The sequence below is a fragment of the Miscanthus floridulus genome, chromosome 2 (genome assembly GCF_019320115.1).
Source record: "Miscanthus floridulus cultivar M001 chromosome 2, ASM1932011v1, whole genome shotgun sequence".
Taxonomy (NCBI): Eukaryota; Viridiplantae; Streptophyta; class Magnoliopsida; order Poales; family Poaceae; genus Miscanthus; species Miscanthus floridulus.
The window spans coordinates 95608266-95634087 of NC_089581.1; the positions used below are offsets into that span (position 1 = coordinate 95608266).

Genomic DNA, 25822 nt, shown 5'->3' on the forward strand with positions numbered 1-25822 from the left:
TACGAGATAAATGGGAATACATTTTGCATAGTAGCCCAAGATAAAAGGATCACCAACCAAAACAGTGGTGTCTGCATAGATGCCACCGACCCTAATGCAAATAAGCAAACATATTATGGCCGCATAGAGGAGATATGGGAACTAAACTATGCACTCACTTTTAAGGTACCTTTGTTCAAATGCCAATGGGTAAAGGCGACTGGAGGCGGGGTAGCAGTCAACAACCAGTATGGAATGACAATCGTGGACCTCAACAATATTGGGTACAAAGATGAACCGTTCATCCTTGCCAAGGATGTGAATCAGGTGTTCTATGTCAAGGACATGTCTATAAAACCAAAGAGAGGGAAAAACAACAATGACCCAATCAATGAGACAAAGCGCCACATAGTTCTTTCGGGGAAAAGAAACAACGTCGAAATTGAAGACAAGTCAGACATATCAGAAGATTATGAAAAGGATGACCGAATTCCACCCTTCACAGTGAACAAAGACCCAAGCATCCAGCTAAATGATGAGGACACTCCATGGTTACGGCGTGATCATAACCAAAGGATATACGTTAAGAAGAAGTTCACTATTGTGCCTGCTTGATATATATATATATAGTGATGTTTAATAGTGTGTATTAGAGGTATTATGTAATAATTGTGAATTCAGAGATGTTTATTAGGTGTTTCCTTTTTTCTATGTTCAGATTAAATTTGTGTTTGATGGTGGGATTTCCATGTCGCTTTTGGACAATGAGTGATGAAAAAATGAAAAGATTTACATTAAAATGATGTGAAAACAAATTTTCAATCAAAACAAAAGTTTTAATGATTTAAATTAAACACTACATTTTTGCATTAACAAAATAGTAATTATTAATGACATTATGTTTTAATATTTATAAGAAAAAACAAAAAACTTTAGGTCACACAATTTTTCTGTGTGCAATAAAGCAAAAGTAAATCCATATTCTTTTAAAACAATTTTATGCCTTGTATTTAATTTATTGTGCAATTAACAAGACTTTAACATTTTATAGAAAGAAATATATAAAAAACAAATAGAGCTTGAAACGGGCGAGAAGTGAAACTGCAGCCCAACTTTAGTCCCGGGTAGATCTACCACCCAGGACTAAAGGTGGGCTACATTTTTTGTGGCCCACCAAAATACACCTTTAGTCTCAGCTCGTAATACCAGCCGGGACAAAAGGCCAGCCAGGACTAAAGGTAACCTTTAGTCCTGGCTGGTATTACCAGCCGGAACTAAAGGTCTTTTCATTCCGGGCGTTTACATGAGCCGAGACTAAAGGTCCCTCCCCTATATAAGGTGATCGTTTCTTCTTCCTCCTCACTCTTCGTCTTCGTCGCCCATCGCCACTGCCGCCGCCCACCGCCCTCATCACCATCGCGCTCTTCAACTGCGCGTGGTCTGAGTCCCATGAGTCTCTCTGTGTCACCACCTCCGGGGATGGCTCCGTGCGCCCTCTTCGACACCGTGCGGCTCCCGCCGCCACAGAACCCCCGTGCGCCTCCTCCGCGAGCACGCGTGGGAGGTGCACGACCTCGACTAGAACCCCAACGCCGGTCGCCCCGCATGCCACCAACGCCGCCGGCCCCAACGTATGTGTATTGATATATATAAATTTGTTATATATATATTAGAGAGTTATAAATTTGTATTGTTTATAATTATAAACTTTGTTATATATATATTAGCTAGAGCGTTATAAATTTATATTTTTATATATATAAATTTGATATACATCTATATTAGAGAGTTATAAATTTATATTGTTATATAGCTAAATTTGTTATACATATATATTAGAGTTATAAATTTATATTGTTATATATATAAATTTGTTATACATACATATTAGAGAGTTATAAATTTGTATTGTTATATATATTTGTTATACATATTGGAGAGTTTTAAATTTATATTGTTATATATATAAATTTGTTATATATATCACTTGCCAATAAATATTTCTAGAAAATAAGAAATCAAAGTTATGCTTTGGAGACTTGAAGTTCAAGTGTAGTTATTTAATTAATTTTAAGCACATAACTCGATCCATTTTATAGATATATGGTTTTTATTTTTTATAGATATATCTAGTGGTGTAAAAGCTAGATGGCTGCCCCGAGAGACAACATGGATGAAGAAATGATGGATATTATCAACACCGGCACTCCATTTGCCGATGGTGACCAGCAGGATGTAGATGACGGGAGTCAATACCTGGCTCTTGAAAATAAGCAAGAAAATATTATGCAAGAAAATACTGACGAGGTATATATATTTATATATATATATTTGAATATTATATATATATATATTTGAATATCTATCATCTATTATGTGTACATATGATATTTATTTATTCTTTTTTATATGTAGCCCTCTGGATCGACGACCACAACGATGAAAAGCAAAAATATTCGAGGCCCGAAAAAGCCATTGGAGGGGCGCTACATAATATCGGAATTCAATATCGAGATAGGCGAACCACTTGGTCCACATGCAAGGAAATTTATGTAACACTGTGGGTACCTTGTAAGGGACAGACTTCCGATTAGTGCTCGTGAATGGAAGCAAAAGATCAACGAGCCTCATGTTAGTTTTGTCTCTGATCTTGATAAGAATTTAATTTGGGATGATATCCTTCAACATTTCACGTTGCAAGTGGATGATTATGATGATATCAACGATGATGAATTGAAGGAGCTAGTTTGAAAGTGGGCTATGAAGAAGATGGCCACACAATTCAAGACTTAGAAGAAATCCCTATACATGAAATACGTCAAGAAGAACCTAACGCCTAATTTCAATACTAGGGGCCCGCTCACAAAGTTGAGGCCCTACTGGAATGATTTTGTACAGTATAAGATATTGGAAGAGGATGAGGAACGGGTGAGAAGGAACCAAGAGAATGCCTGACATAAGGTATACCACCATGGCATGGGATCAGGTGGCTACGCGACTGCCATTCCCAAGTGGGAAAAAATAGAAGCGGACATTCTTGCCAAGGGTATCACACCAGAATCACTCAATTGGCCCAAACATGCAAAGAATTGGTTTTTCGCTCATGGGAGAAGACTGGACCTAGAGACCGGGAAGATGGTTCATGGCCCAAAACTCGAAAGAGCTACACAAAGATTTTCTTATGCTCTACAAGCTAAAGATATTGGTGCGTTCAGGCCCAATTGAGAGAAGGATGAACTAACGTATGCCATCGGGACTGCTGAACACAGTGGCCGAACGAGAGGTTTAGGACGGAACATTTCTTGGGAGCATGGTTTCCCTAACGACAGAGATACCTACAAAAGCCGGTAGAGAAGGAAGAATGAGGAAGCAGCGCGGATTAGCAGGTTGGAGGAATATGTTCGTGAGTTACGGGAGACGTTGCTTCAAGCACAGGAGAGCAAAAAAGACATGCAAGCTAGAATAAAGGAGGAAATCATAAAGCAAGTGCAAATAGCAATGAGTGCCCAAAGGAAGGCATCAGATCCAAGAATCAACATTAATATGAGCCCCCCTAATCAGTTGAAAAGCAGTTGCGCTTCCATGGAGTTGCCAAATCAAGATGACATAATGCTATGTTTCCCCGTGGATGACATCACTGCACCGTTTACATTATGTGAGCTACATATTCCAAAAGAGAATGCCACAATCATGGTGGCTCTCGGTGTTTTTTCTCCTCTAGATCCTACCAAGACACAAGAATCCATGGGGCAATAATACCACCTGAATATGTTAGCGTCTCAGTGGATAGAGTTAACAAAGGTTTTAGTGATCTAGCTCTTGACATTCTAGGAGGTGATAGGGAGAAGACTCTAGGAGAAGCAGAGAAGACATTCATATTATGGCGCAAACGCTACATCATTATTCTCGAGGTCTCTAGTCCATCGCCGCTTTCTCAACTGCCAGACAATAGGTGCGGACAAAAGTGAACGAATTTTTTTTTTCACTAATTTTCTATTGACATGCATGATTAATAATAATAATTTCTTATACCTAATTATTCTTTTTTGTACTCACACAGCAGGGCCTCCATCAACTTAAGTCCAATTATTCAATCTCTAGATCATTATAGTGCTCCGGGCAATGATTATGCAATACCACCACCGCCGCCACCTCCAAGGAGGTCTCCAACGGCTGCCCCGCCTCCCTTGATGACCAAGAAGCAGCTAGCTCCTAAGAGGTCCGCCCGACAAATGAAGTTGTTGGCCCACCAGCCGGCAAAGAATAAAGCCTCCTCTAATCCAGTTATTCTCCAAAAACTATCTTACGAGAAAGGTGAAAAGGAATTAAATGCTACAGTACAAAAAGATGTGAACAGTTTCTTCGAAAAAGTAAGAAAGCAACAAGAAGCGAGGGAGAACCCGGAGAAACCGTACTTCTACCTACGTCCAGATCTTCTAAGAAAGAAGGTGGACCAGAAAAATCGGGAATCTCAAAAGACCCTACCAAAATCGGACTACGACCACTCTCTCACCAAGTCATTTGAGGTGGCGCAGAAAAACACGAGAGCAGGAAAAGGTGTTGCACAACTCAGACAATAATCACAACAATCAGCCCCCCTCTTGTCATTCGTAATGAATATGGTTCAAACTTAGACTTACTGGACATCAATTTTGAGGACCTGGTTCGGTTTTACGAGGATATTGGTTTGGACCTTGCCCAAGTGCTCGCTGAAGGACCATCTGCTCCGAAAGTGGATCCTTTAAAGAAATTTAAACATGGAAAGAGTCTATACAACCCTGAGGCCTTAGGTGAATTGGGTACGTAAATGTATCTACTAAACAAGTGGTACATGGCGACGTGTGAACGGGGAGAGACGACCTTTGTTTCTATCAGAGTTAGAAACCAACATTACTTCCGTGGCAATGACATTATATATGTCGAGTTTTTAGAATTACACCAACTATGCACCTGGATTCTCTCGATAAAAGTCTCATTAGCTGCTATTGTCTGTAAGTGTGATTATTTTCTACTATTAAAGTGTATATATAAAGCTACATGTATATATATAAATTATATATCCTCACACTATATTTTTATATATGCAGATATGAGATGACAGAACTCAGAAAGAGAAAAGATAATGATGTTGGTTTCATTGATCCAAATATCGTATTCAAACACCCTAATCCCCCGCCTGAATGGAAAGCTGAACTTGAGAAAAATCTCATGAGGTTCTTAGTAAACCAACAAAACAAGGACATACTCTTCCTCTACAACTTCAAGTGAGTGTTAAATAATTAATGTCGATCATATGTATATTTGTTCAATTATTTGCTTACTAGCTAAGCTATCTCCCATATATATATGTTGACTCTAGTTAGTGTCGATCCTATTTGTGTATAAAAACATATGCAGCAATCACTGGATATTGATGGTCATCGATATGGTCAATAGTCGGTTGAGCATCTTAGACTCGTTAAGAAAAGAGCAAACAGAGTACCAAGACATGATAGATATTATCCAAGGGTAATTTGGTCTCTCTAGCAACTATATATACCCCGATCTGCAACAATTATTAAAGGCCAAATTAATTTTTTATTTTATTGGGAGCAGTATTTGGAAAAGTTTCATTGAGGAACACCACATGAAAAATTGCAAAGCGCCCCTGGATGTAATCGCACACAAAGTAAGTATATATATAATTTAATTAACACTATGCATGCTTTCAATTCACCAGATCTTTTTTCTCGTAAAAGTGGGTTCTGAGGCAAGAATAAGGGACCGACTACTGCGGATACTATGTTTGCGAGTTCATCATGGCGTACTCAAAAAGAACTCCTGAAGAGATCCTCAAAGTATGTTATATAAATATATTCATATATTCACAATTTCTTTTATTGCTCGTATATATAAGTAATCACGTGACCAACACACATATATATATATATATATATATATATTAATATTAGTCTTTAATTTTTATTGAAGACTCTATGATTGAAGCAAAAAGTCATACGACGTGACCAACTGAAAGCAATTTAAGAGACCATAGCAGGATTTCTTAATGACCAGGTCTTAAACCCTGCCGGCAAGTTCTACAATAACATGAACGAAACATAGAAGCCAAACCAGATAAAGTAAATTTGTTATCCCAAGGATATGATAGAATATACAATGCAAGCTTTATTTGTAATATATATATATATATATATATATATATATATATATATATATATATATATATATATATATATATATATATATAGGGAGAGGCTATTCAGTAGCCGGCTACAAAATAAGTTATTCTGTAGCCACCTCTATTTACGATAATTTTATATACTAATTTACGATAATGTCAATACATATTTACGATAGTTGGGTTACTATAACATATGAGGACATTTACCATAACATTATAGTAAACCACTTAGTAAATTAATATAGTAATTATCATAACTCAAAGTGGCTACAGAATAAGTTATTTTGTAGCCAGCTACAGGATAGTATATATATATATATATATATATATATATATATATATATATATATATATATATATATATATATATATATATATATATATACATATTATATGTACATAAAATAACGTACAATATATGTATATGCATGTTGCATGTAATATAAACATTATAAGCGTGTAGAATACGTATATTATTAGCAGCGTAGAATGCGTATTCGAAAACCTATTCGAAAACCAAAACGAATCATCAATTGAAAATAGAAACAAAAAAAAAGAAAAAAAACTTTAGTCCCGGTTAGTAATATCAACCGGGACTAAAGGACCGGCCCACGTGGCCAGGCCGGGAGGCCTCTTTAGCCCCGGTTGGTATTACCAACAGGGACTAAAGGTGGACCTAACCGGGACTAAAGGATGGGCCCTTTAGTCTCGGATTCGTGCTCCCGATTGGGAAACCGGGACTGAAGGGGTTTTCCAACCGAAAGTACAGCTTGTTTCTGTACTAGTGGGTGGGGATGGCGGCTAAGAGATTTAGGGGTCCTGGCAGCTGTGGAGGTGACCAGACTAGCTCGAGGTGGGGGCGTCGCGGCGATGCTGGCCAGCAAGCATGGCTATGGCGATTGGGCGGTCAGACCGCAGCGGCAAGGCGGTGCGAAGCCGCCGGCGTGTGGCTGGCCAACGCACGTTAGTCCTATCCAAAATATAATGATACTTATTAGATTGTTTGTCCTTAAGTTATTTCGAAATTGTATTCTTTCTTGGACATGCCATGTTTGCTGGTGAAAATTTTTTATAATAGAAATCTCGGCTAGATGAAAAACAGATAACACTCATACACGTATTTTATATTGAACAGATAGTTTTTTTGAACGAAACAGCATGAGAACGTGTCGAATTTCTTTTCATAAAGAAGAAAGAGTTGCAGGTAGAAAAGCTGAAGAGAATAGAGCAGCCTTTGTCAACGGGAACTCGCTAAATCGCTTCGCCCCGCATCACCCAGCAACGTGCAGCCTCGTGCTTAATCTTACCATACATAGGACCTATTTGGTACAGCACCACTAAAAAAAAGTGAATCTAGATTTAAGATTCACCGTGGATCAGCTTCACCGTAGATCGGAGATCATCCGTCTATCCACCAGAAAACTATTTGGCTAATGCAGCAGCTCTAGATGCACGCAAGAGCATTTTAGTTGAAATTGTCTGTTTTGCCCTTCGGATAGGGCCCACTTGTTAATGTCTTTGTCTTTCTTCCTCCTCACACGATAGTGCGATACGCTCGTGGCTAGGTCGCGAAGGATTCGCCCTGCCCATGGGCTTGGTGCAGCATCCGTGGAGGGGAGGGACGGACTCGTTGCGTGGCGCGCGGCTGTGGGCTTGCTGGAGCAGGGGCGCGAGCTAGTGGGGCTCGTGTGGCCGAGAGCTCGCCGAGGAACAGACAGACGGCGGCTGGGGGAGTGGCGCGCGGGGCCTGAGGAGGAGGGCGTGTACACACAGCGTCCCGGGGAGGAGCTCGCCCGACGCTTCCTCATCGAAGTTCGACATGGCGGAGGAGGGGAGGGAGGGACTCGTTGCATGGCGCGCGGCTAGGGGCTCGCCAGAGCTCACCATGGCCATGGTAGGGGCGGCCATGGCGCAGGCGCGTGGCCCTGTGGCCTCGTCGGAGCCTGAAAGTGCACAGCCATGCCAACCTCTCCCGCGGCGCGCGTGGCCGGGGATAGAGCTCGCAGGCGCAGCGGTGGGACGAGGCGGGTGGCCCCGCGGCCTGCCGGATCCGGGCGAGCGCGACCTCGCTGGAGCCCGCAGGCGCGCGGCCATGGCTTGGTTACTGGTGGCGGCACGACGGTGCTTTCTTTCACAGACGAGGGAGAAACGTGCGGAGAAAGAGAGAAAGAAGAAAGAACAAAGGGGTATGTGGTGCACTTCTTGAGGAGCTCCACCAAAATGGTGGATATAGCCTCTAGATTCACCAAGGTGAATCTAGATTTTGTGGATCTAGACTGTTTGGCAAATTTTAGTAGAGTGGAGCTAAAAATGGTGAAACTGGAGTTACTGAATCCCTGCCAAACAGTCCCATAAAATAGAACTACAGAAGGAGGGCTGTGAAGTCGTTTATGTGGATATGAATTAGTGTGGGACCCAGGACTAGAACACAGGCTATGTCTAATATCTCACATTTAATATGGTATAATATATAAAAGCAAGACATAATTTAGATCTAGTGGATAACAAGCGCAAACGATTTGGAGATTAAAGTACTTAAGATTTTTGAACTTTTTTAGTTTGGACTTTCTAAATTATACTAATGATTTTGGCAAAATCTAAGATAGCCCTGGGCGGACTATGGCTGGGTCCGCCACTGGATACGATAGACCACTCAAATAGCGGATCCACCAAACTGCGAGCCTTAAGTTCCCTTTGGCACGGCTCATCTAAAACGACTTCACCGGTGAAGCCAAAACCGGTGAAGCCAGAAAAACTGGTTTTTTCTAGCTTCTAGTTCATTTTAACCCCGGCTTACAAAACGGCTTCACGCTATAGTGCCTCGATTTGCGCAAAATAGATGAAGCCGAAGCCGACATAAGCCGTGCCAAAGAGGCCCTTAGAGGTCCACACAACCAGACCGTGCTAAGAACCAGTATTTTGCTTGTATATACTCCTATACTTTATCGAACCAGTTGTTGTGGCAAAACATCTAAGGGCCTGTTTGGAATGCGGGATTTTTTCCCTATTCCTGCGTTTTTCCTGTGAAATTTCTGTGTGGTTCCTGTGAAATTCCTACGTTCCAAACAAGCCCTAAAACCGTTCTTTTCTTCCTCCTGGAGAGCAGGAAGACATTTCTCTATACTATATAAGTTGAATAGCGGAATTATTTTCTAAAAAATATATATATTGAAATTCCGGTTAAATGCTACTCACTCTACTCTGAATAGTTTACTTTAGCTTTATTTGTAGTCAAATTTCTATAATTTCACTAAGTTTTTAGAAAAAATATAGGAACAAGATGTTGTAGATATTAGTGGATTTTTCTACAAACTTGATTCAAAATTAAAGGTGCGCACTCAAGATAAAGTCAAAGCGAATTATAATTTAGAACCGAGGGAGGAGTAGATATCTTAATGACTCAAGTCTCATTTGGATTGCTTTGGATTGTTATTATTTAGATTGTGAATTGGGATCATATAGTTTGGATTATAGATTGCAATAATCTGATTTGTTTGTAGCATTGGGTTGTTGATGTTAGGTTACTGTTGGTTGAACGTGGATAGATCAAACTAATCCCTAGGTTAAGTTTTAAGGCTCTCTTTGGTACAACTCAACTTCACTAATGAAGTTGTTTTTAGGGATTTGAGCTTCACGAGGAGCTTTCTCGGTGAAGCTAAAACTGTTTTTGTGACCCGTTTGGTAAAATAGCTCTGCATATAGATTATCCTAAAATATTCTCTCACATAATCCCACACAAGGTCCACAAGTGTGAGGTGAAGCTATGAAAAGCTACTATATTCAGTTTCATCTCACCTTATTTTCATGCGAGAGGATAATTTAAGGAGCTTCATAGGTGAAGCTATTTTCAAAAAACTCATTTGGCAAAAACAACTCACAACACCTCGTAAAGCTTTTGTTAAAGTTGTGCCCAAGAGGACCAAAACAACGCACGGAGTTTCCCCTTATATTTACTAAAAAATCTACCCTTCTTCGCTGTCTCTCTCTTCCTACCCTTCTTTAAAATAAGGGATAATTGGATTCATGCCATTACAAAAATGACGTTTCTGAGACTTACCATTATAATTCAGCTATTTCGAAATTTGCCATTACAATTTCAACTCTACCCCAGTGCTGCCAGTTTCTATGTCTGGCTATCGTTTGGGGCCACCTGCAGGCTGAGTGCACGTACAGGAGACCGTATGGATGGTATTTGACCCGGCCGTGACCCAGCGCGTGGACGCCGTCTCCATTCCGTCTCCTTCCCCGGCCCCTTCTCCACTAACCCTAGAGCAGCGAATTGGAGGCGGCGGCGGCGAATCGGGAGAGCTGCTGCTGGTGGAGGCGAGGGAGAGCTGCTGGACGTGGTCCAACTCTGTCCCTGCGGCGGCGCAGGCGAATCGACGACGGCGGAGGAGGACTGCGACGGTCCGGCCCTCATCCATCTCGACGATCATGCCCTCATCGATCTCGACGGTCGAGCCCTCATCCATCTCGACGCAAGATGTTGAGAGGAAGTCCGATGAAGGGCCTTGCGACGGTGTCGAGCTCGATGGCGAGCGCCAGCAGAACTGAGCATCGTTCTGGCCTCCTAGATTGCCCATGGTGCTTGGTACCTTTGGTTTGGATCAAGAGCAAGCAGCCGGAAACTCGAGATCAGTACTTTATCAAGTGCCCCAACAAATATCAAGGTGAGAAATCATTGTATTATTAGCTTGTTCATGAAGGTTGCACTGTGTATGACGTAGGACTGTTTTTGAACGCAGGGTGATTCTACTACATGTCCATTCATCTGGTCTGAGACGGAGTACGAGGCTTGGGCAGCCAAGGAACGCCTAAAGAATCAGGTGCCCAATTCCAATCTGACATCAATGATGCAATTGTGTGATGAAGGATGTGCCGATTTGAGGCATGAACTCAACGAAGTGAAGCAAATTGTGGATAGCGTTGCAACTGAAGTTTGGAACCTGAAGATGCGACAAAGTCAGATAATGCAGGAAGGGGAATAAGGCAAGAGGAAGTGGCAGGTTGTAGTTGATTTTTCAGTTGTAGCAACATTGTCTGTTGGTGTCTTGATTGGTGTCTTTGCTGCCCTAATTTGGAAGCGATGATAGGTACTGTGTAATGGTTGTAGCAACAATGTAATGCAGGAACCTGTAATGGGTAGTGTGTTGAGCTTGTATGACCAATTTCAGCAGCACTGGAATTATCTTTTGAAGTAGTGTGTTGACCAACTAATAGTGTGTTCAGCTTGTATGACCAACTTTCATGTTCTTTTTCTGTTATTCTAATATAAAAATGGGAGGCCGAAACTATCTTATGAAAATGTGGTGCTTGTTACTGTCTTGATTTTAAAAAGGTGAAGATGTTACTATCTTATGAAATCTGGTAACTTTATTTACTCGTTGGTCCACCAATGTTTCATGGCTTAGGCAAAGGAGCAAGTTTGGCATGCCGATCTGCTTGGTGCAGTGCAACATCTGCAAGGACCTGCCTTTGCAAGTTTGACAGTTCAGAACACAAAGAAAAGAGCACAGGCTTACTTGACAGCAACATAGTTGGCAGCACAGGCCAAGAGAAATTCAGAATCCAACAGTTCATAGGTCTTCACAGATTACATTACAGAGACACAGCTGACTTAAACAAAAGGTGAAAAGCTAACTTAATCAAAAGTTCACAGCTAACAATAAAGTTCATCACACATATTGCCATCACACATGTTCATAGCCTGGCAATGAAGTCTTTTAGGCTTCGGACAACACTAGGTTGTGGAGCAGCAGTTGCCTTCACAAGCTTCTTTTTAACTGGAGTCTTCTTTTTCTTTGGTGCGGCCTTCTTTTTCTTGACTTGGGATGGTCCAGCTGTGTCTCCTTCTGTTTCTTGCCTCTTCCTGTTATAGCCACAATGTCAAGTTAGCACACCGAGCAATAATTTCAGTAAACTGAAAACAAGAAGGGGGTGAGAAGGAACCTCTTGTTTTGTGTGCCTGCTGCAGCTTCTCCATCTTGTCCTTGCTCTGGCAGCTTGCAAGTTTTGGCGAAGTGGCCAAAATTGCCACACCTTTTGCATTTGACCTTCTTCTTGCTTGCTTTTGTCTCCAGGCATCCTCTCTGTCTCTGTACCTTGGGTCTACCTGGAGCTCTGCCCATCAGTGGTGGAAGAACTTTGAAGCCAAGATCAACAACTGGCCATTGTGATCTATCTGGTATGGGCTCTACTCTAGCAGCATATGCAGCCCTGAATCTAGCAACTGAATAATACTCATGCACAAAATCAGCAATTTTGATCCCTCTGTTGGATAGTATCCATGCCAAGGCATGTTTGCAAGGCTTGCCTGTGAGCTGCCATTCCCTACATCCACATGAGTGGTTCTGGAGGTCCACTGAATGCCTCTTTTGGTTGTTGTAGTTATCAAGCAATGTAACTTCAGCCATGTGCTCATCACTCCTTGTAACTTTGACAACTTTAAGGTTTTTGCTAATTGTATTTAGCTCCTTGATGACATCTGGAAGGATGCCGTCCTGCATCTCTCTCCCTATCTTCCTCCTAATGTACCTCTTCTCCATGATCAACTCTCTAATTCCATCAAGCAATTCATGCAACAGCAAGCCTTTTGAATTCTTGATCTGAGCATTGAAACTCTCAGACACATTATTGGTTAAATAATCACATTTACTTTTCTCTGAAAATCCACATCTATACCACAACCTGCCATGATATTCTTGCAGGTATTCTATAGCATCAGGAGCAAACTTATAAATCTTCTGCATATGCCACTTGAAAAGACCCTCTGTGTAGCTTCTTGCAGCAGGATATAAGTGGTCAGTGAATACATCCCCATGATAGTGCTTCATGAAGTTGGAATACAAGTGCCTCATACACTCTCTGTTCTCTGCTTCTGGGAATACCTTGCCCACTGCAGTTTCCAACCCTTTACAAGCGTCTGTACATATTACAAGGCCTTCTGGTGAGCCTATAGCTCTACGCAACTGCTGCAGAAACCATTTCCAGTTGTCCTCTGTCTCCGAGTGAAAAACAGCAAAGGTCAAATGATATAACCAGTTGTGGCCATCAACACTAGTTGCTGAAGCCAACTGTCCGGTGTACTGGCCGTTCAAGGCCGAGGCATCTATGCCCACAAAGGGTCTACAGCCATCCAAAAATCCATCTACACATGGCTTCAGAGCTACAAAAATCCTCTTAAAGCGATTCTTCTTTGTACCTTCTAGCTCAATCTCTATAATGCTTCCAGGAGAGCTCATCTCAATTTGAGCTTTCCAATTAAACAGAAGTTGAAAAGATTCCTCATATGTACCATGAATCTGCTCTATGGCCAGCTTCAGGCCAGACCATGCTTTCGAATATTTCAAAGTAATCCCATAATCACCCTCTAACTTGTCCTTTGCATCTTTGGGACCTTTGTTAGGGTTCTTCTTTAGCCAATCGGCCAGTCTATCTGCACACCACCCTTGAGAAGCCATCTTCCCTTCCCTCAGCTTGGTTGTGGGACAGTTATGACCAGCAGGAAGCACTTTAATCTGCAAAACATGAACAATACATATGGATAGTTATGATCAGCAGGAAGACTAAAATAATCACTAGACAAAGCATGTAAAATAACAACTAGACAAAGCATGAACTCCCTTACCTCTATTGTTTTTCCATCAAAGATTCTGGAAGCATGTATCCTCCATGGACAACCCTCTGCTTTACACTTAGCAATGAATCTTGTCTTGTCGGTCTTGATGTCCCTAAACTCAAAACCCCTTGTCACAGCATAATGCCTCACAGCCTTCCTGAATGAAACTATGTCAGGAAATAAGGCCCCCTTCACTATGTTGGGATTTTCTGGATCATGCACGACATGTATCTCCTGAGGATCTGCATCATTGACTTGTGCCTCTAGAGGGACTCCTCCTTTGGCATTAACATCATCAGCAACATCATCAGCAACAACTGCTACATTGTTTGCAAAGTTTGTCTGTGTACATGGGACTGAAGTGTAAATGTGCTCGTCATCAACGCCAACATACTCCTCCTCATTGTCAAATATATCTGGCTCCCTTTCACCCTCAAATTTTGCATCATTTCCTATGGGCTGGGTACTTGCACCATTGGGCGCTGTGCTTTGGTTGGCTGCAGTGGGGTTTTCATTCCTAGCATGAGTGTGCTCTGGGTATTGACCAATCATAGGATCATCTAGTGGAATCATACACAGAGCCTCTAAATCAACAAATTCATGCTCATTACACACCTCTTTGTCAAACACTCCAACTACAAACTGGCAACACATCTCTTGCTTATACATGGCAAAGAGTTCTGCCATCTGCCCCTCATGGAGTAGTCTGACATCTTCACGCAGATTTTTATCAAAAAACCACACGCACACAGATTGGTTAGAGGCCCATTTCACTTCATTGCACAAGCTGGTCATCAACATCTCTAGCGTAAAAGAGCCTATCTCCACATCCCACTTAATAATTGCACCCTTTTTGTAAGATTTTCTACCGAAGGCATCTGTTGTATAGAAACCTTCCACTTTCAGCTCTAGCGCGAAGAAATCGAGCCTATCACCATGCAAATGGAAAGGTAAAAATATCAAATGTGGCACACCTACTGCGTTATGGGGTGGATCTACTCGTTCTTAGGTCTCCTCATCTTGGGTCAGGTCGAGAGGGATTCAGAGGCATACCTGCCGTCGCCGCCTTCCATCGTCGCCGCGGTGCACCCAGGGCCTAGGGCCATGGAGCTCATCGAGCCACCATTGCCGCAGTGGCTGAGCCAAGCCACGCCAAGCCTCCACCACCAAGCCTCCACCACCAGTCCTCCTCCGTCGTCGTCGATTCGCCTACGCCGCCACAGGGACAGAGCTGGGCCACGCCCAGCAGCTCTCCCTCGCCTCCACAAGCAGCAGCTCTCCCGATTCGCCGCTCTAGGGTTAGTGGAGAAGGGGCCGGGGAAAGAGACGGAATGGAGATGGCGTCCACGCGCTGGGTTGCGACCGGGTCAAATACCGTCCATACGGTCTCCTGTACGTGCATTCAGCCTGCAGGTGGCCCAAACGATGGCCAGACGTAGAAACTGGCAACACTGGGTAGAGTTAGAATTGTAATGGCAAATTTCGAAATAGCCGAATTGTAATGGTAAGTCTCATAAACGTTGTTTTTGTAATGGCATGAATCCAATTATCCCTTAAAATAACGCGAGGAGGTGGCCAAATTGACTATTTCTTAGATGATTTATTATGATTGCCTGTTATTTTGTAGAGACCAGAGTGACTAGATATATAAATAGCCCAAAGTCAAAAGTTGGACCCTAAAATAAAAAACAATCATGTTCATATCTTTAAATTTTAGTGTAATAGACACGGATAAGCCGTGACCGGTCGCGCTCGGCGACATCGCGCGACCCCAGCCCACGTGCCCAACTCTCAGACAACCGCGTTATCCCAGCCCCCCGCGCACAACTTCAGTCTGGCTGTAAAATTCCGACCAGCCTGACGTTAGGCTGACGCAAAACCAAAAAAGTAAAATATTTTTCTTTGAATTGCTATAACTTTTCAATGTTGTATCGGTTTTTAATTCTGTCTGCACCGATGTGTTCTACGTAACGAGACGAACAAAACTAGACCACACTTACATATGTTTCGATAAATTTTATTTTAGTAGCAATTTATGTGTAATACGTGCTAAGAGATTTCTAGAAGGAGAAACTAACATGTAATGCTAAAGTTGCTACTCCAAAAATATATTAAAGTTGTCACATAGTATATACTGGCTCAGGAAAATATTTAAAAGGAGTTCCTACCATATAATACTAAAGTTGCTACTCCAAAAATACTAAAGATAGTTACATAGTATGCCCAAGCTGAGAAAGGGAAACTATACTAAAGTTGTCACATAGTATACACAGGCTCGGAAAAATAATTAAAAGGAGTTCCTACCATATAATACTAAAGTTGCTACTCCAAAAATACTAAAGTTGTTACATAATATGCACAAGCTTGGGAGGGGGCAAAAAATATCAAAGGAGTTACTACCATGCAAATTATTAAAATAAGCATTGCATAAACTGTCAACTAGGGAGCCAAGTTATTATACAACTAGCTCAAATCTACTTCTCCTTTCTGCTCGAATCTGTCGGCAGCCACCCCAACTCCATCGATCCAAATCTGCTCCTCTTCGCTGATTTGCTCCTCCTCCTCGCTGATTGACCGCTCCTCTCCGCACTAAAACACATGAATGCAAAAACCGACAAAATAACTACCATAGAATGAAACTGAAATTGACAAAATAACTACCATAGAATGAAACTGAAATTGACAAAATAGCTACCGCAAAATGAAACTGAAATTGACAAAATAGCTACCGCAAAATGAAACTGAAATTGACAACCAGAAAATAAAACTGAAATTCACAAAAAGGAACCAGAAACTGAAAATTAAAGTAGACAAAACGAAAAATAAAAAACTGAAACATAATAACGAAACTGACATAGACAACCAAAAAATTAAACTGAAATTGACAATTTTAGATCCTGAAGACTAGAGTATGCACGATGAAAAACAAAAAAGGTTGAAACATAAATAAAAAATTGATAAGCAATAAATAAAACTAAAATTGATAAATAGAAACTAAAAACGAAAAAAGACAACAAAAAAAAATACAAAACAACACTGAACGTAAAATTACCAAGACAAAACTAAAATTGACAAAAGAATTAAATTGACAAATAGACGATGAAAATTAAAGTAGACACAATGAAAGAAAAACTAAAACTGAAAGTACAATTAACTAGAATTGAAAGTGACAACAAATAATGAAAACTAAAATTGACAAATAAGTTGCTACATGCTTGATACATAAGTTGTTGCAAGCTTGCTAGTTTATATAATTTGTTGGAAGATTAATATATAGGTTGCTACACGCTTAATACATAAAAAGCTCTTACATATATAACATAAGTTGCCGGTACATATAAACTATTTTGAAACACATGAATCATAGTCTTATTTCATAGATCTCATCACAAGTGGCTCAATAGTACAAATAAGTAAAAAAAAACAGAAACTTAAATTACCATTGACTAAAAAAGAAATTAATAACCAGAAAATAAAATAAATAATTAAGAAAAATGAAATAAGTTATAATACAACTAATATGTAGATTTAGGAATGCATTCAAACCTAAAAGGGTGCTAAAATTAATAACTGGAATTACTAAATGAAAAGGCCAACTAAAATTGCAAAACTGAAATTACAAAATGAAAATGTAAACTGAAATTACATTGGAACCTAAAAGTGTAACTGAGAACCGAAACTAAAAAAACATGACTGAAAACTGAAACTAAAAAGAACTGAAAAAAAACTAGACTGAAAACTGAAACGGAGGACAAATTCTTTTGTGGCAACTTATGTGTGCAATGGGTACCCTTTCATAACAACTTATACATTGTAGGTGAGACAACTAATACGCAGGATTTATGAAAACATTCGAACCTGAAAGGGTGACTGAAATCTGAAACTAAAAAAATTAAAAAAAAACTTGAATGAAAAATGAAACTAAAAAAACTGAAAAAAAAAACAAGACTGAAAATTAAAACTAAAAAACATTAAAAAATATGACTGAAAAATGAAACTAAAAAAATTTAAAAAAAACTGAAAACTAAAAACGGAAACCAGGAGCAAATTCTTTTTTGTCAACTTATTTGTAATGTTTACCTTTTTGTAATAACTTATACATTGTTGGTGAGTCAACTAAAATGCAGGATTTAGAAAGACAATCGAACCTAACGGGGTGACTCAAATCTGAAACTAAAAAAACAAAACCTAAAAACTGAAATAGACGACATAGCTACCAAAAAACTGAAATAGAAAATAGAAATTGACAACATAGCTACCAAAATTTATACTAAAATTGACAGCTAGAAAATTCAACAGAAATTAACATATACTGAAATAGCTAAAACTGAAATTGACAGAAGCATGTACTTTGACTGAAACAATGAGCTGTAATTTTGGTTCTAGTGAAATTGAACCGTAAAAACTGAACTGTGAAAACCAGAAGCATGTACTTTGACTGAAACAATAATGAGCTGTAATTTCGGTTCCAGTGAAATTGAACCGTAAGTTGTACAATTAGTGAAACAAAAAAAAGATTGAACATGCCACTTCTACCGCCGTTTGTACACAAGGTAAAGAAATTCTACTTCGCAGTACTTAGGCATGAATCTCCTAGTACTTACATGGGCTTGAATCTCGGAGATTGGGGGCTGCGGTGGTGCAGTGTGCAGAAACTCCATTGACAAGTTACGGAGGACTCCAATGCCGCCTTCCTGAGCGGGAGATACAGTAAGATGGGAAGCTTTCGCTAATATAATGTTTTCTCTTGGAACAAAACGAAAACATAAATTTCAGAAAGCAAAAGGTAGAGTAGTAGGGGGAAGAGAAATCCCAAAAACAAATTCGTCTCCTCCACCCCCGAACATCATCTCACAGAGACAGGTGTTATGCGTACCCAAGCACAGGAAGGCAAGGCACAAACGTCGAGGGGACTCGTCGACCTAGACATCCGCAGATGAGGATCCCGTCGTTGCCGCCGCATAGCCGATGCCACGCCAGGTGCCCACTGCTGACGAGCCGCAGCCGTTGCGGCATTAGTGCGCCGCCAGGCTCCTGCTCGCCCTGGGTATGTGCGCCGCCGCTACCAAGGGCGCGGATGTGGCACCGCTCGACGGAGAGCCACACGGACTTGGCCGCGCGTGCCAGTTGCTCCGCCTTGCCACGCGCAGACTCGACACCCAGGTTGTGCTGCCAAAACGAATCGAAAGGGGGAAGAAGACGCTCGGCCGTAAGAAAAGGCTGCAACCTTGGATGGGTGAAGGGGGTACTACTGGGCCGGCCCGTCACGGCCTGATGTCACGCGCTCGTCGCCGAGCGCGACCGGTAGCGCGTTAGACTCTGTGATATACATATCTCCTGCCACTTAAAAAAAAAAAACTAAAAGTAAGACTATTTTTTAATGCGATTTTTTTTTTGTCGCTCCTCCCTTCCGGCCTTACGATATCCCACGCGATAGAAAAATAAACTAACATCCCTGCGGTCTCCGTCTGCTTTGAAGGAAACAAATCGATCACCTGAGGCCACATGCATGGAAGAAAACAATAATCATGCATGAAAAAAAACAATTGACAATGATCAAGCAAGACTCCTTCCTTCCGGCCATGCGATACCCCGCGCGATTGAAAAAGAAACTGCCATCCTTACGATCCCCGCCTGCTTTAAAGAAAATAAATCGATCACCTGAGGCCACATGCATGGAAGGAAACAATAATCATGCATAGAACGAAACAATTGACAAAGATCAAGCAAGACGACTCAATGAGGTTGGCCCTTAATTTTAGTGTTTTCAGCATGCGGACCTGAAATTAAAAAGTGGTTGCTCCTTGAGAACATCAGTGGTGCCAAATAAAAGATGTGCAGGTTATACATAGTGAGACTGGTGAACCTTCTGTAATTTTCTAAACAAATATTCCCACAATTCGTATATAGGTCCATTCCCCTGTGTTTCTTAGTGCTCCAATTAGCATATAATATGAAAGTATTGTTGTGTACATCATAACTTCCAGTTGACTACTCCCATTAGCATATACTTCCTCTGCCCTAAAATATAAGTCGTTATGGGATGTGTGCAGGTCACACTTTCTCAACTTTGACTAGGTTTGTAAAAAGTACGTGCAATATTTATATCTCCAAATAAGTTTATTATAAAAATATATTCAATGATCTATGTAATGATACTAATTATGTGTCATAAATATTAATATTCATTTATATATAATTGGTCGAAGTTAAAAAAAGTTGACTTCTCTGGAAGTGAGAATGAATTCTATTTTAGGACAGAGAGAGTATATGAAAGCAGTGTTGAAAATATTTTAACAATCAAGTTCGTCTCTGTCTGATTGGTAAGCTTAAACATCATAATAGCATCAAAAATTTCGACTCTCATGGACACCCTCATGGATTAGTGCAAAGCATCCCAATCCTACAACATACACAAATGACAACCTTAAAGTTATGATATTTTTAAAGGGTGGATAATAAAGACCATCTTAGACATTCTGGCATTAGAGTATATCCGTACACACACATAGGCATGGTGGTGCAAGTGAGTAGCCAGCAGGAGTCGAGAGTTAGGGGGTGTTTGGATCCCAGGACCAAACTTTAATCCCTATCACATTAAAATTTTAGATATCAATTAGAATGACTAAACATGAGCTAATTATAAAACTAATTATATAAGTTGTGGCTAATTCGCTTGCTAGTGCTATGTACAGGATGGTATGGAGATGTGATGGACTTATTCATGTATTTGTTGGCGCACAAAAGAAATAGATATCGGAAATCTCTTCTTACCGGTATAAAAAATGATCTTAGCCGCATCACGAAAAGATCTACACAGTAGAGTTTATGAGCCTGCGACACCATGCTCTCTGTGACTGTGTAAATTTCACGAACTTAGCTTTTTGGATTAAATGTCACTTTAACGTCGGTCATATACTTTTATAGTATTGTTATCTTATCGTGTGATCCGTGTGTTTTTAGTATAAAAGTTTAGCTGTCCCATAGCAGCGCACGGGTACGAACCTATTTACATATATACTCAAACCTGTGTGTACATGATTATATGGAGATACAGTGTAACTTATTCATGGATTTATTGGCGCATGAAAGAAATGGATATCGTAGAATTCTTTCTGCCGATATAAAATATTATCTTAGCCGTATCACAAAAAAGTCTATACAATAGAGTTTGTGAGCCTGCGACATCGTGCTCTCAATGACTATGTTAATTTCATGAACTTTGCTTTTTGAATTAAATGTCACTTTGACGTTGGTATTTAATTTAACGATATTGTTATCTTATCATGCGATCCGTGTGTTTTTAGTACAAAAGATTTAGTTGTCCCATAGCAACGCACGGGTGTAAAGAAAATAGATCCTTGGCTCATTTACTTTGGATTTTGGTGTTTGATGACCAACACAACCAAATTAGACTAATGAATTTACAAGTGATTGTTTTGAAGTTTAATAGGGTGCAAGACTTGACTTAGACAAAGGCGACATGATGATCCGATGATCAATACCATAAGCAAGACCTTAGAAGCACAAGAACTTTGCTATTTGAATTAAATGTCACTTTGATGTTGGTATTTAATTTAACAGTATTGTTATCTTATCGTGCGATCCGTGTGTTTTTAGTATAAAAGATTTAGTTGTCCCGTAGCAACGCACAGGTATAAGGAAAATGGGCCCTAGGCCTATTTACTTTAGATTTTGGTGTTTGATGACCAACATAACTAAATTGGACTAATGAATTTGTAAGTGATTATTTTGTAGTTCAATAGGATATAAGACGTGACTTGGACGAAGGCGGCGTGATGATCCGATGATCAACACCATAAGTAAGACCTTAGAAGCATAAGAGAAGACCCAAGATATCAAGCAAAGTCCAAGCACGAAGATAGAAACCAAGCCGTATGCAGGATCACGAAGAAACGAGCTCACAGAAGTGACCGGACGCTGGAGGAAAGTGACCGGATGCTTCGATCAAGAGGCTCGTCAACAGGCGTGACTGGACGCTGGACCGGACGCTGGCAGCAAGTCAACCGGACGCAGGACAACAAAGTCCGATCGAGTACGGAGAGGTTCTAGAGTGGCGAAAATGTGACCAGACGCATCCGGTGGCATGTGACCGGACGCTGGCAGCGTCCGATAAGTTGATAGCAACTCCAACGGTTGGGATGACCGGACGCGTCCGATCAGGACGTGATCAGCGTCCGATCAGTAGCAGAAAAGTTGGATTTCATCCCCAACGGCTACTTTCTTAGTGGGGCTTATAAATAGATCCTCCAACCGGCCATTTGAGGATAGTGGAGCTGAGAAAACATATCTAGGGTGTTGATACACCATTTTAGTGATCTCCACTTGTATAGTGCTTAGTGATTCATTAGGTGATTAGCATAGGTGCTTTGCGAAGTGCTTAGGTTGATTCGACCACCGCTTATGCGCTTGCTCTAGGTTTAGGCCTAGTGTTTAGTGAGGTTTGCATATCTCTTACCACTCGGTGCTTGCGCGTACCATTGTTGTACATTGAAGGGTTTATAGTCTTGTGAGATCACACCAACCACATTTGTAGTGTGGCCGCCACCGTGTACCAGAGGGAACAAGGCCCACGATGTTTTGATCGGAAGCTAGATAGTGAAGACGGTGGGGAGCATCCAGGAGTGGCTTACCAAAAGGCATGTCGAAGACCCAATGGCGCGTGGGGAAGGCCCGAGGCTATCCACGGAGTTATTCGACCAGGAGCTTGGCCCTTGCGAGGGATTCCTTCTGAGGGGCTCCAACGAGGACTAGGAGGAAGCTTGCGTGCTTCTCGATACCTCGATAAAAATACCAGAGTCGTTAATGGGAGTTTGCATATCTCTACCTTTCTCTTCAGCTTCCGCATTTTATATTGATTGTATTACTCCTTTGCGGTAGAAATAGCAACACACTAGCAAAATCGTAGTTGCATTTTTAGATAGTTTATCTTTTGCATATGTTTTGCTAAGGTTAGAAAAAGAGGCCATAGTTTAGAGTTAGATTTTTAAGTTGCCTAATTCACCCCCCCCCCCTCTTAGGCGTCATGGTCCCTTTCAATTGGTATCAGAGCGGGTTGGCTCAATTTCAACCTTTGGCTTAACCGCCATTGAGCCGACGCTATTTAGAGTAGTTGGGATGGATATCTCTAGGCCTCCGCACTTTGACGACACTAACTTCCCTTATTATAAGGCTAGAATGTCGTGCCACCTTGAGGCGGTTGATTTGGGTGTTTGGAGAGTCACTCGTGACGGGATAAAACCCATTAAGAATCCCAAAAAACCCAAAAAGAGTGATGAAAAAGAAATGCATTTCAACGCTAGAGCAAAAAATTGCTTGTTTGAATCATTTAGTATGTGTCGGTGTTTTGGACCGGCGGGCCCTCAACCAACTAGTGAAAATGTACTGCGTGCCCCTAATCCCAGATGGTGATGCAAAGAGACATAAGGTTTATACTGGTTCATGCAATAGATGCCCTATGTCCAGTCTGAGAGATCGATCTTGTATTCCTTGCACCGAGGTGCTTGTAGTAGGGGGTTATAAGCAGAGCGAGAGAGGGAGCTAGTCCCAGGTCTCTACGTGGAGCGGCGTGGATTGCTTGAGATGTTGATCTCAGGCAGCGAGGAGGCGTGCGTATTACAGAGTGTTGCGCGTTGATTGCGTGTGTGTGTGTTTGAATCTCCGTCTGTTTGTGCGTGTGTCTATGCATGAGTTTGTGAACCTGTGAGCTCGTGTGCCCGTCTGTCTCCCGTCCCTAGAAATGGCCTCGGTCACTCCCTTTTATAATTGAAGGGGGACAGGAGCAATACATGTGTTCACTACATGGCGTCTTGTGAGCGGAGGTGGCGTGTCTGAGCCCTATAGCCTGTCACTGTGGTGGCATGGTCGATGGAGCGGTCTTGTCCTTGATGCACTGGAGCGACACGCCAATCATGCCTGATCCTGTGCAACATGGGAGCTCCAGTGATAGCTTGAAGCAGGGCATGGCAGACAACATGCCGGTCGCTGTATGTCGACAGCGTAAAGAGCCGAGGCTCAGTTGGTGCAGAGGCCGAACCATCGTGGGGGGCTCGGCGGGCACGAATCCCAAGGCTGCTGAGACCCTGAAGCGGATTGCCGAGGCTCGGAGAGAGCAGTTGGTCCTGTACACTGATTCTAAGGCTATAGGTACCCGGACTTGACTCCCCACACCACGCCATCCCTAGAGCAGGGGTTAGGTAGCATAGTGCAGTACGGGTGTCAGTCGTGGGCATAGTGCTGAGCACAGCGGCCGATAACCCCTGCCCCGTCCTATCCCAAACGGCATGGTGTTGATGCGACTCCCATCTCGTCGGTCACTCTGCTATGTTGAGCCATCATTCGGCTGACGTCGTGGGAGTGGTTGGTCGCATTAGTTGGACGTGACGTTCTGTCAGGGAAATCGGTCGAGGCGGAGGCGACAGGGTTGTCGCTGAGAAGGCCTCGAGCGAGGTGGAGAATTGGCACCTCGTCTGAGGCCTTATGTGTGGGGTCTCGAGCGAGATGGAGAATCAGTACCCCATCCATGGCCTTACATGCAGGGCCTCGAGCGAAACGGAGAATCGGTTCCCCATCCGAGGCCTTACGTGCGAGGCCTCGAGCAAGGTGGAGAATCGGTAGCCTCGGACAAGGCGGAGGTTAGCCGGTAGTTGTCCCTTGGCTTCGATTTCGATAGGGTATAAGCAATTTTTTGGTTCTTGCTTAGGGGACCCCTTTTATGGTACCCGACGGTGGCCCCCAAGCCTCGGGGAGAGTGTGAATGCTCTCCCTAAGGTTTTGATGAGACTTGGCTCGTGGCAGCTCCTAGCGGGATGGCGTTTTGTACTCGAGACCTCGGTGGGTGCGCGCGAGCGCACCCACCGGGTGTAGCCCCCGAGGCCCTGGAGGAGTGGACTTATTCTTCCAGGGGCTTTTCTCATGTTGTGCGAGGGGTTTTATTGTGTTTGCCAAGCCCATGAGTGCGAGTTCGGGTCGCTGGGTCTCGGCTTGGTTGTAAGAAGAGCCCCCGAGCCTCTGCGCGGAGCAAGAGGGCGATCAGGAGTTTCCCTGTCTTTTTTTGTGCGGCCCTCACACATCCTTTTCGTTCAGAAGAAGGGGTGGAGTATGCCAGGCTACCCTCGGTGGGCGCGAGCAGTGACACCTCTGGTGAGCTGTTATCGGGTAAGTCCGAGTGGAGGCCCATGCCCTATTCGATAGGGGTCAGCTGGTGGTCCAGAGACGCACTCCAAAAGTACCAGAGGGCTTCTCTAGTGGGTCCCAGGGTCATTCGATTGGCCTTAGGGGCTCGATGCCTCCCTTCGATGGGATCCCATTCAGAGACCTCCCTGTCGGTCTCAGACATGACTTAGGGCATCTCGAGTGATCACTTGCTCGGGCCTCGGCCATGTACAGGCTCGCCCATAGTCATCCCTGACTTTGTTGTCCTAGGGCGACTGTCGAGACCCTCGGGGGCCCAGCCTTTGAACCCCTGGACCGTAACAGGCTCGATGCTCTTTATCGCGTTTTGCCGAGCCTCCGAGTGCGAGCTCGGGTCACTGGTATTCGACCTGGTTGCAGGAAGAGCCCTCGAGCCTCCGCACGGAGCGAGAGGGCGATCAGGAGTTTCCCTGTCTTTTTTGTGCGACCCTCGTGCATCCTTTTTGTTTGGAAGGAGGGATTGTTTGCCGAGCCCTTGAGTGCGAGTTTGGGTCGCTGGGTCTCGGCTTGGTTGTAGGAAGAGCCCTCGAGCCTTCGCATGGAGCGAGAGGGCGATCAGGAGGTTCCCTGTCTTTTTTTGTGCGACCCTCGCGCATCCTTTTTGTTTAGAAGGAGGGGTTGTTTACCGAGCCCTCGAGTGCGAGTTTGGGTCACTGGGTCTCGGCTTGGTTGCAGAAAGAGCCCCCGAGCCTCCGCATGGAGCGAGAGGGCGATCAAGAGTTTCCCTATCTTTTTTGTGTGACCCTCGTGCATCCTTTTTCATTCAGAAGGAGGGGTTGTTTGTCAAGCCCTTGGGTGTGAGTTTGGGTCGCTGAGTCTTGGCTTGGTTG

The 25822-nt window shown here is 42.5% G+C and overlaps 1 protein-coding gene and 1 long non-coding RNA gene across 2 annotated transcripts; both read right to left on the reverse strand.

Annotated features, from left to right (window-relative positions):
• Positions 1-11860: 11860 nt before the first annotated feature.
• Positions 11861-13943, reverse strand: LOC136536795 (uncharacterized). The gene is made up of 3 exons (XM_066528973.1): positions 13788-13943; positions 12110-13677; positions 11861-12029 (listed from the first exon to the last, which is right to left on the reverse strand). The coding sequence occupies exons 2-3, from the start codon at positions 13618-13620 to the stop codon at positions 11861-11863; spliced, it is 1680 nt and encodes a 559-aa protein (XP_066385070.1). The 5' UTR covers positions 13621-13677; positions 13788-13943.
• A 2005-nt stretch (positions 13944-15948) lies between these two features.
• Positions 15949-18934, reverse strand: LOC136539221 (uncharacterized). The gene is made up of 3 exons (XR_010779610.1): positions 18655-18934; positions 18383-18472; positions 15949-16367 (listed from the first exon to the last, which is right to left on the reverse strand). It is a non-coding gene; the product is annotated as an uncharacterized lncRNA (long non-coding RNA).
• Between the last annotated feature and the right edge of the window lie 6888 nt (positions 18935-25822).

What these genes read in the sequence shown, in the direction of transcription:
- LOC136536795 (XM_066528973.1), bottom strand. Translation starts at nt 13,620, where the DNA reads ATGGCTTCTCAAGGGTGGTGTGCAGATAGACTGGCCGATTGGCTAAAG. An exon ending in GCAGGCACACAAAACAAGAG is followed by an intron (nt 12,030 to 12,109) that starts GTTCCTTCTCAC and finishes TGGCTATAACAG; the next exon opens with GAAGAGGCAAGAAACAGAAG.